General features: G+C 42.5%; 1 protein-coding gene across 3 annotated transcripts; it reads right to left on the bottom strand.

Moving 5' to 3' along the window:
- Positions 1-9,546: 9,546 nt before the first annotated feature.
- Positions 9,547-16,079, bottom strand: cdkn1d (cyclin-dependent kinase inhibitor 1D). 3 transcript variants are annotated; one of them, XM_075471366.1, is made up of 4 exons: positions 15,409-15,676; positions 13,577-13,648; positions 12,247-12,734; positions 9,547-12,156 (listed from the first exon to the last, which is right to left on the bottom strand). In XM_075471366.1, the coding sequence occupies exons 2-4, from the start codon at positions 13,606-13,608 to the stop codon at positions 12,098-12,100; spliced, it is 579 nt and encodes a 192-aa protein (XP_075327481.1). In that variant the 5' UTR covers positions 13,609-13,648; positions 15,409-15,676; the 3' UTR covers positions 9,547-12,097. The 3 variants fall into 3 exon arrangements, with proteins under 3 accessions (XP_075327481.1, XP_075327482.1, XP_075327483.1); XM_075471367.1 differs by lacking the exons at positions 13,577-13,648; positions 15,409-15,676 and adding an exon at positions 15,848-16,079; XM_075471368.1 differs by lacking the exon at positions 13,577-13,648 and having other exon boundaries at positions 15,409-15,663.

Genomic DNA, 16,079 nt, shown 5'->3' with positions numbered 1-16,079 from the left:
AGGGGTGGAGAGATGGCCGGAGAAAAGCACAGCAGGAAATATATCAACAGAAGGTGTGGGTGGAAGGTTTCAGAGGAGGATGCAGGTGTGATCAATATCTTTTGCTGGCAGGTTTACACCAAAACCTCAGCTTTGGGAAACAGGCCCTTATTCCAAGAATAACGAATGAAATGAAAAGAGAGCGTGTGCAATTATTTTTCTCTCGGTTTCAGGTGAGAATTCTGTCCCGACACGTTCCTGGAATGTGACATAACCTGCAGAATGCAGCGTTTAACACAAACAAGTGTGGCTGTTTTATGAGTTCTGAGTGCAGGGATGGGAGTGACAGGCAGGGATATTAAATCATTACTGTCAGCGGTCAGCTGTTCAGCAGGTCAGAGGCAGAACACAAAATCAATGACACATGTTTTTCATCAGTGCCTCGGGCTCATTTGGCTCCTGCTGTCAAACAGATGGATGGAGACTCACAGCAACGCCGCCGGGAGGATTTTAGTTCAGGACATATGAGGGGAACAACATGGCAGCTTCTCCAGAGAAAAGAAAAAGCTGATGTGGCTGAATGTGTTTGCACAGGAGTAGAAGGACTCAAGTCAGTAAAAATTACTTCAACAATAATGCAAGCATCATAAAAAAATACTCAGAATGCTGCTGAGACTGATGTTAGAGACGAATTTGCCAGAGGTGGGAGAAAGTCCCTATGTTGCAAGTAGAGTCTCAAGTCTTTGCTCTCAAGTCCAAGTCCTAGGATTTTTGTTTTCGAGTCCAACCAAGTCCTAACAAATCGATTATAATTAATGATACGGATCATGACCACGCCTCAATTAAGTTGTTTATATTTTATTGTTAATGTTCTGCCACTTATTCATTTGTTTATTTTTATTAATATTGTGTTTAGATGCTTTGTCAATATAAGCACTGCCTTCTTGTGCCAATAAAGCTATTTGAAATTGAAAAAAAATTTGGGCAATATCTTTAGTATCTTTATTTGTGTGTATTGGCATTAATTATCCAGCCAAGACTGATAACAGGAGTGCATTTGTAAATCAATAGACAATAGACTTTGGGAGGTATTTCTCCTTTTATTTCTACACAAACTTGCTGAAACTTGCACATAAAAAAACACCATTCAAAACCAGCTGCACCCAGATGTGACCAGGTTGAACCTCTGGTCTGTCAGCTGTGGGTAAGGTAACGTGATGTGGCGGGCGGCGTGAAGTTCAGGCGGCGTTCAGGTGTCACTGACGGCTGGGATTTCTGGCTGGTTGCTACAGTATTGATTCGACACTTTTAAAAAATATTTTAATATTTGTGCTTGCTGCATGTGACTTGGCTCGAGTCCAGAGGGTCAAGTCCAAGCAAGTCTCAAGTCATCAAAATCGGGACTCGAGTCCAAGTCAAGTCTCAAGTCTCGAGTCCAAGTCCCCACCTCTGGAATTTGCTCAATTTTAACAACATAAATACTGTACTCATTTACAGTAAATACACCCATTTCTGTCATGGACAGATTTATCATTTAAATCCTTCAGTTTGATGTCTTACATCTTTAAAGTCCATTTATATCTTCATGGTCATCTTACATTCTTGTTCTGGTTGCCTTTCCTGTCGTTTTACGTACTTTTTGCAGAACTTTGACGTTGTTTTGTGTCTTTATGATTGTTTTGAGGCCATTTATGCCTTCTCTAATCATTTTTGGGGTTATTTTGCATCTCTTTGGGTCACTTTGTGTCTCTTCTTTCTTCTGTCTACAGTCCTGTGTCCCTTTGTGCGTTTTAAACACTGTTTTTTCCATAAATTTAAGTAATTTTATACGTAATTTTTCTTTTTTAATCAACTGGTCGGTGGCCTTTTGCAGCTGTGCAACAACTGTAATCAAACAGATCTTTAAGTTTAACTGAAGCATTGCTTCATGAGTTTAAAAGTGGAACAGCATGTAATTATTCAAGGATTGTACAAACAAAACTGCATGAAACACTTTACTTATTTGCATGTTATTGCTGCATTTGTTTAATTTTTTTTTCCAGACAGAGAGCTGTAACATTCCCCTGAAGGCAGACACTTACGTTAGCTTGACATTTGTTAAGTATTGTAATTCTGTGGCAAAGGTTTGCTGGAACATGGATCTAAAGGATAATTAAATACTGCTCAGCTTGAGTGTGAAAACAGTTGAATGAGCTACAGCTGGTGTGAGAGAAAACCCTTCTTGATGTCAACATTATACCTGTTTATACCTGACACTGGCCATTTTTTAACTGAGAAGTAAAGTTTGACAGGTGTTTGTCAGGTGAGTGCATTCCAGGAGTTTTTAACAGTGAGAACACACACAAGAATCTCACATTTGGGCCTCTGCTGCATCCTTTTGAACCATTCTTCCATCCCAAACGCTAACAGGGGTTAAACTGCAAGAGAGCTCTTTTTAAGCTCTCATTGTACACCACTCAGAGGTGGACTAAGAATACAGTAAATACCGCGTTTGGATTGTACAAAGGGTGCGGCCGAGCCTGTTTCTCCTGACAACACACGTGTTAGCGCACCTCCCAGTTTGCCACTGTCAACATGGGGCCCTCCCAGGGATCCCACCCAAAACATTATCAACTTACGGTCCTCTTTAAAAACAACTGCATGAAGAAATATTCTCTTTGCTGCAGCTCTGCTGGATCACCAGCAGAGGAAGCTGCAGGTCCACATCGCCCGGTGGAGTAAAGAGCCACATTCATAGCTGACATTTTGTATTTTCTCATCACGAGTGCGAGGCTGTTTGCAAGACACCAGATGGCGCAAAATATGTAGAAGCCAACCCTTTTCCTCACAAGTATGTCAGCTATTTTAAACCGTTCTGCTCCATATGTTCTGGCATTCCAACTGCTGTTCTTATATAAGGAAAAACCTGTGATCTGTGTCTCTCCCATTATGAGCATATAAACAGTCCTGAAAGTCATTTTATGATAAGGTACTATAGATAAGGTATATACTCCCTTTATGTTTTCCTTTCTCGGGTCACAAGCTGGAGCCGTTCAGTCTTCAGGCCTTAAAACAGCTCTCAGATCAGATCGAACACTGGGAAAAATGCCCCTTCAAAAATAAGTTTTTGCTTGAAATAAGCAAAAAAAAAATCTGCCAGTGGAACTAGTGAAAATCGGCTTGTCAAGATTTCTTGAAATAAGATGTGATATTTAGGACTTTTGAGATAAAAGTGATCTTGAAATTAGCTTAAAAACCTCTTCAAATGTAAAAAAAAAAGCTTGTTTCATATGATATGTGACTCAAAACAATTTGTTTTCAAGACTTTTTCATTTAACAAGATATCCAGATGTATTGTATTAAAAACAAGTCCCTATAGCTGGCTGAAATAGTACTTGTTAGGCAGTTGTGTCTTATATTAAGTGTAATGAGATATTTTGACTAGAAATTAGACAAATATACTTGGTAAGACTTAGATTTTTTCCAGTGAAACAGGTAAGCTGCCACAGAGGAGGAATGGCTGCATATTCAGCATCCCTGAGATGAAGCCTGCAGGTGCACACATTGTGAAACATGGGATTCTCACCAAATTGAAGCCTAAAGCTCCATGAATTCATGAGAAAACTGAAAATGAACATTTCGGAACCAATTAGAACTCTTTTACTGGGTGGAAACACAAAGATAAGAGATGTTTAAGATGATCAGAAAACCGTTGAAACACTGCTTTAAGCTGATAATTTATCATTACAGGTGCAAACTGGAAGTGCAACATTCAAAATCATGATGAGTTTCCATCGAGGGCCCCCCGAGAAGGAAGTTACCACACTGTCAGTATTCTCACAGACCACATATAGTGAGCACACTGTCAGGTTTACACACACACACGTGCACACACACTGCAGTGAGATGCTTTTGCATCGACTCTCTCTGGTTAGTGCTACTACTCTGCGGCTGAGAGTGGACCCCCAGTTGCTTCCTCCTTCACTCCCCTACACTTTTCACACACACATATTCGCTTCCTGAATATCTCCACTGCCTTAACGGATACTTTTATAGCTGCTGAGACTGAAAATGACAGCTGAAGTGGTATACATGGGCGACAATTCTCCATTTAGCACAGCAAAACAGAGCTGGAGAGTCACAGTGCAGTAGAATCTACCCAAGCCACTCCAGGCTCACTGTTTCACATCATAACTGTGTCCTATTATTCAAACCTGAGTCCTCAAGCATTTTGTGTTTCAAACATCTGCAGCAGTGGTCCCTAGCTCAGAAAAATGAAACTTAACTGAAGATTCTTGGATATTTACTGAGAAAACAATGACTTTTAAGACGATGATGCACTAGAAACACCCAGGTCAATGGCAACAGGTCTTTAAGGCCGGATTCACAGGTACGACTGACTGGAGTTCTGAGAATCAAACTGGACCACTGACACACTGAAATACAACTGATCTGCATCAATCTGCAGCTCTTTTGTCAGCTGATGAAACTCTCCTTGTTTTGCCTTTATTTTGGAGCTTCCTGCATGATTTTTCTCAGAACATAGACCTCAAAAACGGATATAAAAAGTATTAATTTGGTGTGCACACCGGAAAACATGCCCCTCCAAAAATAAGTAAAAAAACAACAAATACAAGACGTTTTTGCTTAAAATAAAGCAAACAATCTGCCAATGGAACTAGTGAAACTCGGCTTGTCAAGATTTTTGTTGAAATAAAATGTGATATTTGGGACTTTTGAGATAAAAGTGATCTTGAAATTAGCTTAAAAACCTCTTCAAATGAAAAAAAAAGCTTTTTTAATGTGAAATATGACTCAAAACAAGATGTTTTCAAGACTTTTTCACTTAACAAGATATTTAAGATGTATTGTATTAAAACAAGTCCCTATATCTGGCTGAAATGGTACTTGTTAGGCAGTTGTGTCTTATATTAAGTGTAATGAGATGCTCAGTGAGAAAAATAAACTTGGTAAGATTTAGATTTTTTCCAGTGCAATGACCTTTAGTCTTTAAGAAGTAAAGTTGTGTCTGTTTTGTTATCAGCACACAGTTCAAATGTCATCATTTGTGATAACATGACACGTGCGAGTGCTCGTTGCGTGGGTCACTTTCCCATCTTTGAATGCACCGTTAATACTAAACAATACAATACTAAACATGCAGGTGTTGGAACCATGTTGCCATCACGATGATGCGTTTTGGTGCTAAACCACATTCTGCAGCTATGTTGCCATTCATAGTTTGCAAAAAACAGTCCAAGTTTGTGAAGAAAAACAACTTTCAAAGCTATAACCGACGATTTGGGACGTTTTTCCTTCATCTGTAACAGATTTAAGCTCTTTTAGGGTCTCATGGTGTCCTTTTTCTTTCATCTTCAGCAGATTCTTTGCCGTCAGTTAAAGCGCGCTGCTGCAGATCTGCACCTCAGGCCAGCTGGCCCAGTTACCACCGATACCATGTGGCCCCAACAAGCACTCCCCGTCTCACCTTTTCTTTTACTTGCCAAGAGTTGTCTCAACATCTGGATCTGGCTCGTTATTCTATGGTCATTTATTATCATTTACTCGTACAGTTATTATATAAGTTATAAACTGGGTCAAACAGATACTGCTGCCTGGTGTTAAGCTGGCTGTTGTTTCAAAGATTCTTGGTTGGATGACAGGTTACATGATCACACACACACACACACACACACACACACACACACGCACACACACACACACTTCTCCCTCGTTTCAGCACAGTAATTTGTCATCCATTCGTCTTTTCAGTTGGCACATCCAAACTCACAGGCGCGCTCCTCCTCTTTGTTTCCTTCGCATATTGTCACGCTCACGCACAGCTCAACATAACACGACCAGATGGAAACCAGATGTTGCCCCTGATGAAGATAAGGGTATAACTGCATCAGCTGGAGCGCGTCACCTTTTCACCCCAGCTGTTCGGGAGAAGAAGCCAAAGTTAGAAATGTTTTTCTCAGAGAAGTTTGTCTGTGTTTGACTGAAAATAAGAGGATTTTGGACTTTATTTTGCTCCGTTTTTGCCTCGTATTGAACTTTTCTCAAAGGTGCCTCAGTCAGACCAAAACAAGTGCCTCTCAGGCACATTTGCAGGCACGAAAACAATGGATCGATTTACACCCACCTCCTCCTCCTCTTCACCCCTCCTTTCTTTTCCCCACGCCCACAATCACACTCTGCAAAAACAATATTCCAGTGAGCCTGATGGTATCAGCTTAGAGCACAAACTGTTCTTACACCAACATATGCAGGCCACCACCACTCAAAGAAAATAAATCTGAGGAATCCCTCAAACTGCATGTTACACTCGTACCCCCAAGGCCAGGCCCTGAGGACCCCCCCCTCCTCCCCAAAAACAACACAGTTTCATATTTAACCCATCCAGCCTAGATCTCCTCTCAACGAAGCCTCTATAATAACCAGCTGCCAGCGAGCTGCCCCCCCCGCTCCCCCCGATTCCACAGACCCAGAGGAAGTTCACACACAAATTAAATCAGAGCATGGCTCGCTCCTCCACCCTCACGCACAACCCCACCTGTGGCCTCCACAGCTGGGCGAACACTCCCGTGGAACTCCCTCCCACTTTCACATGCAGCTCCGATGAAAAACACACAAGCTGGTGTTAAAACCAGGCCAAACGGAACACTTTTAGATCCTCTAACTTGCCCTAATTCTGCCTCCTGGCCCGGGTTCGGCCTCTCGTCTGCTGGATAAACGTGCGGCTGGACCCAGAGAATGCTTCAGACAACACTTATTGCATCTAATTCACCCATCCGCGCTTCCATATTCGCATTGTTTGCATTTTGTTGTGGTGCGTCAGGAAGTGATGTCTGGTGTAAACAGCCTCCTGTCTGTGGTGAGAGGTGGAAACCCCCGCAGTGCACCTGGGAAGCAACAACTTCCTCCGCTCCGCTCTGCTCTCCTCTGTTTCTTTCTTCTTTTGTTCTCCTCTTCATCTCTGCTTCCTCTGCAGCAGAAAAACTTCCTGCTGAGATGAGACTGACACAAAGTACGTGGCGTACGTTCTCTTTGGGGTTTTTGCCATAGCGCCTTAGGCACCAAAATTCTCAGATTGTTGTGAGGATAATGACCTCTGACCTTATTCTCATCCAAACCAAATAGCTTTTTTTTTTCTCAAATATGTTTATTGTGCTTTTTATACATTAACATAAACACAACAATAAAACAATAACATCACTCAGTACAACATTGGTCTAGACAGTACACATTTGCATTTCACCTTTACCCAACCAATACAGTGAAAAGGAAGCCTCTTCCCTATAGAAAAAAAATTAAAATAAATAATAATAATGAAAATAAATAATAGAAATGACCAGGTCGTAAATACATTATTATGGGCAAGACGCAAGTAAAGAGCCAAGGACGATTGAAGCCACCGTAGAGTTAGAAAAGTGGAGATATGGGGTCCAAATGTCCATAAACTGTCCCTCTGAAGAGTGAAGCAGACAGGTCAGGTACTCAAGAGGAAAACGTTCCATAATTATCTTGTGCCAGTTCGATATAGTGGGGGGGTTTGTCGCTTATCCAAGACAAGAAGATGTTCTTCCTTGCTGCATATGTGAGGATACTACACAGTCTGGAAGAGTTGGTATCCACAATAGTACCTTGACTGGGGTAACCCAGGATTAAAGGAAGAGGGTCCATGTGTAACACAACACCAAACATATTTTTCAGATCTTGCAAAACATCCATCCAACCAAATAGCTTTTTAATCTGAACACATCACAATAACAGGCAGTTAACTGTGCATTTTCCTGGTGCATGTGTGCAAGACCATCATTTTAACTGAAGAAATGTCAATTCAATAAAACTTTATGGTTCTCTTTGGGCATTGGGCAGATTTTAATGAAGGAATATTTGTTGGTGCCCGGTCCTCTAAAGTCCCAGGACTTGTTTTTACAGGACTGGTGATGCATTCAGCGGGCACTGACCGTGGTGAGGAGACAATGGGCTTAATAACTGCATTTACAAATGAAACATACAGCGCAGGATTAGGGATGAGAAAGGGAGGGGGGGGCGTGCACCAAAACATACGTAACACCATAGAAAACAAGAGGATTAGGAGTTTATGTGGAACAGCAAGCTGACTGTAATACAGGTCAGAGCGCTGAAACAACAGAGGGATGGTGTTGTTGAGGCCTTGTTGTCTAGTCTAATATGTGACAGTGTGTAAAAACAACTTAAACACAGATTAGTGCGGCATCAGGGAGGTGAGGCACAGCCCTACATAACTGTTGGATCACTTTAGCTCTGCAGAAAGCCAGAACAGAGAAAACAGAGACTCATTAAGAGAAACTGGAGAGTGGCCCTGTTTACGGCAAAGTGCTCATCCAGGCCTTCTGGTGAGGCCGGCAGCTACTCAGAAGCTGCCCCCTGCACCCCTGGGCTCTTACATCCTCTGAGGCTGGTGGGAAATGTAAGATGCATGCTTCTGCCTTCACCAGTTCAGCAGCGGCTCAGGGGCTGAAGAGCTGAAATGAACATGAGAAGGGACATAAATGTGAAACGGCTCGTTGGATGAGGAACTTTCAAACAGAGGGGAACCAAAAAAACATGCCTGGGTGTGTTTTGGCTGGAGTTTTTCACCTGCTGGTGACTAAAGACGCCCTGATATGTGCTCCCAGGAACAGGAAAAAGTCCTTTTTTCATCACACGTCCCCTTTTTCCTGTAGTTTTAAAAGGTTTTGTGCCGTCTTTAGTGATCAGGGTCAGAAATGATGTGATAAATCTTTTCATTATGGGGGAGAATGGTTAACTTTTAGTGTCTTAAATTAGAGTTAATTCAACTTGCCTTAACTCAAAATGGACTCATTTTCTGTTCTTGGCTTAATGGGATTTATCGCTGTAAACACTGTGTATTTTCTTTTGTTTACTGGTTAAATGAACCTTGAATCTGTGTGGGCTTTAATCGCCAACACAGGAAAACTTAATGGCATTTCATTTGATGTTTAACTGAATAATCAAGGTGGGCGAACACTACAAATCCTGCTGTTTTTGTCATTTTTATTTGGGCAGTTTTGCCTTTATTGCTACATGCTTTTTGAGAGCAAGCTGCCATCATTTGGATCATTTCTTCCTTTCATATAAGAAGAAACAGCGATGTAACGCCGTCATCCTTGATGTGAGCCAAACATTAGTCCGTGGTTAGAGCGGGTTGTCCAATAACTGGGAGGTTGATAGTTTGATTCCCACTCTTGCTGCTCAAAAAGACTGGCTGAGGTGCATTTCGTGTGACTACATGACAATAAAGTTATCTTAATTTGTATTTGTGGAGTCTGTAATACCGTAAATATCTACATTTATCCACATTGTTGTTTTCAGAATGGAACCAAATGTGGATGTCACTTAGTTTTTTAAATAAAGTTCCACTTTGCACGACGTTTGAAGGTCGTTTTGGGCTAAAACCAACTTCCCAAAGCTTCACTGTGACTGAACGCGGCTCGTAAAACATCCACTTTAGAGTCAAAGACGGAAAGCTTCACTCCCAGCTCTTCTTTTTGGTTCTTCAAAGTGCGGAAAAATAAAAATAAAACTCCAGACCAGTCATTTTTGCTTTAGATCAAGATAATTTGTGAGCATTTTATTCATTTGAGCACACTTTAAAAAAAAAGAGAGAAAGGCAAACACTGTACCAACAACCCAGCAATGGAATTAGAATATGATCTCATGCATCTGTTACACTTCTGGCAAGTTACAAGGATACATAAACCAGTATCAAATGACAATAACACCATACCATCTTACATTCATGCATATACAAAGTAAATAACTCCATACTTTGTTATAGCTGCGACAAGTGAATTAGCAAAGTTTGCCTGAGAACAGTGAGACACTAACATTTGAGTTTTTCCTTTATCTCAAATAAAGTGGACTGAGGGCCCGATAAACTGAAACATATCAATGCAAAACCCAGAGAAATTTTTCTTTTTCTTCTGCAAACATGGTTTTAAAGTAGTGCAAAGATATAGTTTCAGAAATAATACAATTAGTCTTAATGAAAAATGGAGAATTTATGACAATTTCCCTTTAAAAACAAAAGACAAAATCCTGGAAATAAGTTAATAAAGCACAAATTTCTGTGTTTCAATCGGTGAAATATACAACCAAACCTGCTTTTAAATGACTGCTTTCATGCCCTTTATTTTTATTTTTTATCCTTTGCAGGGAACTGGTTCACGAGTTCCCGAGGAGACAAAAGCGCCTGTGACTTACAGGCCACTTTTAATCGAGCAGAGTGGACCGAGAAGTTTTCTCATGATGCTTCTCCTTGCCCCCCCCCCCTCCCTTCGCCGCCCCTCTGCTCTGGGAAAGTTGTCACAATAAAGTGAGGCAATGAGAGAACGAGACAAAAAAAGCTGTCTGCCCATCAAACCCACTTACCCCACCCTCCTCTCAAGGGATCAGAGTTTCCTCTGTGTGGAGAGGGGCCCCATTCTGACACACTGACTCTTTTACCTGATGTTTTACTGAGCAGAATGTGTCTCACTGTCCTGCTTCCAGACAACCTGAGCAGATTTTAACTCCTATTTCATAGCTGTGTTACTAACTAACATGATGAGGTAGTAAGAGCGGATGAATCCAGCCTAAGGCTATTTACATATACACACAAATGATGTCGCTAACGGAAAACGTGAGGATCGTGCATTTCAAATCACCAAAAAAAGGAGGCAAACTTCACTGAATTTGACGTTTTAAAGTGCTCATGACATGTTTGGAGATCTTGACAGGCTCCTTTGGCCCACAACTAATCATTCAACAATGAGCCGTTTTAAAAAAACAAAAAAAAACACCATGTTTTTTCCTGATAAAATGACAAAGCAAATGGCTGAACTGCCTCAGCTGCCACAACCTTTACAACATGTGTAAAAACACGACATGGACATGAGAAGGTCTGGCGCGACTACACGAAAAAAAAACGTGGAACTGAAATATTCGAGTCCTCAACACAGTGATAAAAAAAAAAAAAACCCACAAAACTCCCTTGAAAGAAGCAATTCAAAACCTACAAGTCGGACATCACACGAAGACAACAAGTGGGAAATGCCACATTCAAAAAGCGTAAAGCTGACTAAAATGTTTTGGTCTGTTACCAAAAAATACCTTTAAAACCTCATTATGCCAATAAAACAAAACAAAAGGAGAATACAACGTAGTCATTTGTACATTTTTTTGCTGTCTTATGATGGTGCTACTCTGCATTAACGGATACTTTAACGTCTCGTTTCCACGTGTGTGTGTGTGTGTTTGGGCCGTAAAAATCGGACTACCGCCCCCTAGTGTTCAATGTGAGGAAATGCACCACTATGATTTTGTTCTTTATTTTTAAGATTAATACACTTCTTTTAGGGCTAATGTTAGCAGTTTTCCTTAGCCGAGATTATGGTCGACTCTCAGAAATTAGATATATGACCACAAACCTATGTGGAAACAAAGAATAAAGGGCATCTATTCTTTTCCTCTTATCTTAGGATTCAGCATCATGAAAGATAGATAGTGAATTCCCATTATTATTTCTCAGAACTGAAGCCTTAATCACACGACCACATTACTTCGGAGGGCTCGGCCTTCTTCTAACCTTTAACCTGGAGGTAATGACAGTTGCCCTGCTACATTTTGAACCCCGGGTGAGGTTTTGACCCCTGCTCCGGCTCGAGCTTCCAGGGCCTCGGGATGAAACCGAAGGCTATGTGTGATGTGTGTGCCAGCGTGATCAAAAACCTCTAATGACTTGTGGCAAGAGGGAGGGAAAAAAAAGGGAGGGGACTGAGGTCAATGAGATGTTTGTGAAAATAATTGACCTCTTTGAACTGGAGACCTTTTTCTGTTCTGGTATCCTGACGAGTGCATATGAAATGATTTCACAGTGTAGTCAAAAGTTGAGTAGAAACCGTATAGAGAATGTACAGTATATACATGTTCGTCCACCATAAAATAAGTATCTATCGTCTCAGCTTGATTAACTAGTAAAAAAAAGGTAGCTTCTTTGTGCTGAAAATTAAAGGCGAGTTGAGTCAGAAGTCTCTTTCAAACTGCTCCATATATACATAAGATCTGCGTGTAGAGGGGCTGCCGACCACGTGGTGTTCCCGCCGTGTGTTTACTGCAGGAAAGATGCTTTGTCGTGCAACAGCTTCCTCTTCTTCACTCTGAAAAAATCTGAGGAGGGAAAAAAGAAGAACGATGAAAACTTGAAGCAGTTTTTTTAGAAAGAGTTTTAATTTTTGATGAGAATAAAGACGGGCTCACCTGTTATGGCGGGTTGTCTGCGTTTCCCCAGCCGCCGAAGCCGGTAGCACCCCCTTGTGGTCACTTCCAGATACTCGTCCCCGGACCCGCACGAGCTGCTGGACACGGGGGAACACCCGCCTGACGAAACTGGCGTCCGGCTGGTGTCCTCCGGCGCCTCGGCTTCGGGCCGCCCCACCATGCGGCTGCGGTAAAACGCGGGCACGTCTTGGCAGCTAAGCTCCACCCACTCGACGTTGGAGCCCTGTCCCGGCGTGTCGCTCTGGAAGTCAAAGTTCCAGCGCTTGTTGGCCACCTCCACGCTCATGCAGAGCAGCCGCTGGAAGTCCTGCTGCAGCTGCTGGTGGTCGACGGGCCCGAAGAGGTTCCTTCGTACCGGGCCCACCTTCAACTTCAACGCCTCGATGCCTCCGAAGCGCGACGGCTCCGAGTCTGACGGCGTATCTGCTCCCACTGCTGCTGATGCTGTAGAAGCCATCGCTATGTCCCTGTGGGAGAAGAAGCTCAGCGTCAGACAGAAGGCTGGACGTTCTGTTCCCTTAGTTAGCAGAGATGGGGACTCGAGTCACTGTGACTTGGACTCAAGTCGACTGTAGTCGCTGTTTTGATGACTTGTGACTTGACAAAAAATTAAAAGACTTGAGACTCGACTCGGACTTGGAAGTTAAAGACTGACATGAATTACTTGAGTGTTAAGCATCTAGCATAACTTCCAACTTTGTTCGTCATTAGAAGATCCATTCTGACCAGTAAGTGTTCGTCAAATGAGCTAATATTAGCCTGTTAGCCTAGTCGGTAGTTAGCTAACGTTAGCTTGATATGATACGGGGTGGACAGGTTGGACACATTGGCCAATGATGTTTACTGACAGTTACTTATATCTTTGTGTTTTCACTTTATTAAGATCAGATTCTGCAGGTAAAATTGCAATAATAAGGTGACTTGCTTTTTTTTTTACTTGCCCAAGAAAAAATTACTTGAGACTTACTAAGCTAAAACTTGGGACTTACTTGAGACTTGAAAGCTAAGACTTTGGACTTACTTGAGACTTGAAAGCTAAGACTTGGGACTTACTTGAGACTTGAAAGCTAAGACTTGAGACTTACTTGAGACTTGAAAGCTAAGACTTGAGACTTACTTGAGACTTGAAAGCTAAGACTTGGGACTTACTTGAGACTTGAAAGCTAAGACTTGAGACTTACTTGAGACTTGAAAGCTAAGACTTGGGACTTACTTGAGACTTGAAAGCTAAGACTTTGGACTTACTTGAGACTTGAAAGCTAAGACTTGGGACTTACTTGAGACTTGAAAGCTAAAACTTGAGACTTACTTGAGACTTGCACATGTGTGACTTGGTCCCATCTCTGTTAGTTAGGCCTGCAGAGTTTCAATGAGGTGTGATCTGAGCATACAAGCAGGTTAATGGACCCTTCAGCCCCTCCTCTCTCCAACCACCACACACATAAGCATTTTCTGCCCTTCTGGGCGCCTTTATGTGATCAAACACACATGTGGCTGAACCTATTGAGCAATTACTGTGGCAACAGGTACCCGAACTTACACCAAATAAGTCTCAGACGACGCTGAGTGTCAAAAACAGCCCGATCCTCCACCTGCTCGGGTGCTTGTCAGCCAAAGGTTGACAGTAAAGGTCACTGAGAGGAAAAGTGTGAGAAACGTCTGCTGCATTCCCGTCCGCCACAGTTAATTAGAGGAATACCGCTGAATTCCTAGATGCCGTTCGACCTGGAGTTTCCCGCTAAAAGCCTGCGTTCTCCCCTTGGAGAGTTATATAACGTATTACGTGGAGTTGGAGAACAAGTGCATCCCCTGTGGGCCCTGTCGGTTTGACCCAGTTTAGGTTGAGCAGTACCAAACGTAGCCACATGGCACCTCTGCAGTACTATGCACCTCAGGCATGGCTCTGAACAGCGTCACCAACATTTCTGCTCCAGGACACAGTGAGACCTCCCCAATCTGCACAAGTACAGTCTGAAAACTGCTTTGCCGCCATGTGTCCGGCCAGCTGGATCACAGCCAGTGACTCGAATCGACTGAACCAAGTGAGAAAGAAGGCGAGTTTTGAGCTCAGTTAACTCAAAAATGAATTTAAAAAAAATTTAATCTGTACATTTTTGCATTTTTCACCAAGATACGTTCAGGAGCCTCTGCTTTGGGGCCACTGTAACTGACTTATTAGATTTAATTTCAGTGATTTTCTGAGGAAAAAGTATTTTCAATGTTGTTTTTAGACTCTTAGATTGCTCTTAAACACACCAACCAGCTACATTATCAGCCCAACATCAGCCTGGCGCCTATAAGAAGCAGGCGGCGCGGTTGTATGACACCTACAGTGCAGAATATGTAGCTGAGAGGGTCACAAAATCACCAATTACACTGCCTGTCAACCAATGCAAAGGGTTAAAAAACGTTGTGTAAACGCGCACTTTAGTCCCAACACCGTTAACTCCAAAAATAACCAGCACACCTTCAGATTTCTGGCAGGTTTTATATAAGAAATAAGAGAAATAAGGAGCGCTACACGTGAAAATAAAAGCTGCGCTGTTCTCTGCGCGTAAAAGTTGTTTGCGTCGAGAAAGAGGTGGGCGCGGCTTTCAGGTCGGATTTCCACTGTGGGTGTACCCGCTTCTTAGAGTGGAAAAACAAGCTAAATCCTCAAACTCTCCCCATTAAGTTACAGTACGCCAAAAAAAAAAAAAAAAAAATGCCAAACTTTCCCCTCTGCAGCACCAACGCACAGCCGTGAAATTACGACTATCGCGACTTTGACGCTTTGCAGAGCGACTTCAGGGAGTTTGCAGCGCTGCGTGACGCAGTTACATTCACTGAGGATGTGGGTCAATGAGATGCGACACAGAAACGCTCCGCAAGTTGTCAACACTTAGTTTACACGCACAACAGCAGCTTTTTTTTCTGATGTCTTACTACAAACACCAACAAATAGGTGCAAGACAACTTTCAAATGACAAATTAGAATAAAAAAAGGGATCAAACATCAGTAAAACTGCTTCAATTTAGCATTTTTCTCAACGTTAGTCAGCTCAAAGTGGCGTGAAAGTTGTTTTTAAATAAAACAGCACGATAAAAAAAAATTAAAAATTAAAAAATACTGACAAGAAAGTGACATTTTTCATCTCTTACCATCGACGTTTATACCAAAGCAGAGTTTTGACGTCTCGAGCGTTTCGTCCAGAAATGACAAACTTTTTTTAACGGGTCCGTGGAGTGGAAGGTGCACATACACGATGCCAAGTGGTAGGTTTTCTCAGAGACTCTGCCCACGGGTGGGTCGTGTCGGTCCCCTTATCTGCGACTTGTTTGTGATGGACTGAGGAGACAAGTGGGACGTCCCACAGGAGGAGGCGGTCACGTGGTGCCCATCAAAACACTCCAGACCAGAGGTGAACGACATCCCATGTCCTGAGCGCAGCTCCGGGTACATTATGTGACATGCGCAGCGAAAGTACAGGACAACACCCTGACGCGCGCAAAAGTTTGGGACGACTTCAAGTTTTACTCTCAAATGTTGTCGAAAACACGCACAAGACTTTCTAAGACTTTCCAATGAGTAGTTTCTTACCCTGTGATCATGATGCAGAAGTCCACGGGTTGGTTGAATGCGCCACAGCTCCGATCCAAACTGCTTTCTGCCGCGCACTGTTGCGCTTTTCTCCCTCACTTCTCCCTCAGAGCGGATAAAAGTAGGTCAAATATCTTGGCAGTGGCCGCCATTTCCCTCTTTCCTCTCAAATGTGACACACATTCTCGTGTAGTACTTGCATCACGCTTTATTTTGGCACCCAGCCCACATC

Source organism: Odontesthes bonariensis, chromosome 8 (genome assembly GCF_027942865.1).
Source record: "Odontesthes bonariensis isolate fOdoBon6 chromosome 8, fOdoBon6.hap1, whole genome shotgun sequence".
Taxonomy (NCBI): domain Eukaryota; kingdom Metazoa; phylum Chordata; class Actinopteri; order Atheriniformes; family Atherinopsidae; genus Odontesthes; species Odontesthes bonariensis.
This window is presented reverse-complemented; position numbering and strand designations above follow the sequence as displayed.

Coding starts and splice junctions, on each gene's coding strand:
- cdkn1d (XM_075471366.1), bottom strand. CDS start 13,608: ATGGGACCAAGTCACACATGTGCAAGTCTCAA. Junction 12,735..13,576: donor CACACATGTGCAAGTCTCAA/GTAAGTCTCAAG, acceptor CTTCTCCCACAG/GGACATAGCGATGGCTTCTA. Junction 12,157..12,246: donor CAGACAACCCGCCATAACAG/GTGAGCCCGTCT, acceptor TTCCCTCCTCAG/ATTTTTTCAGAGTGAAGAAG.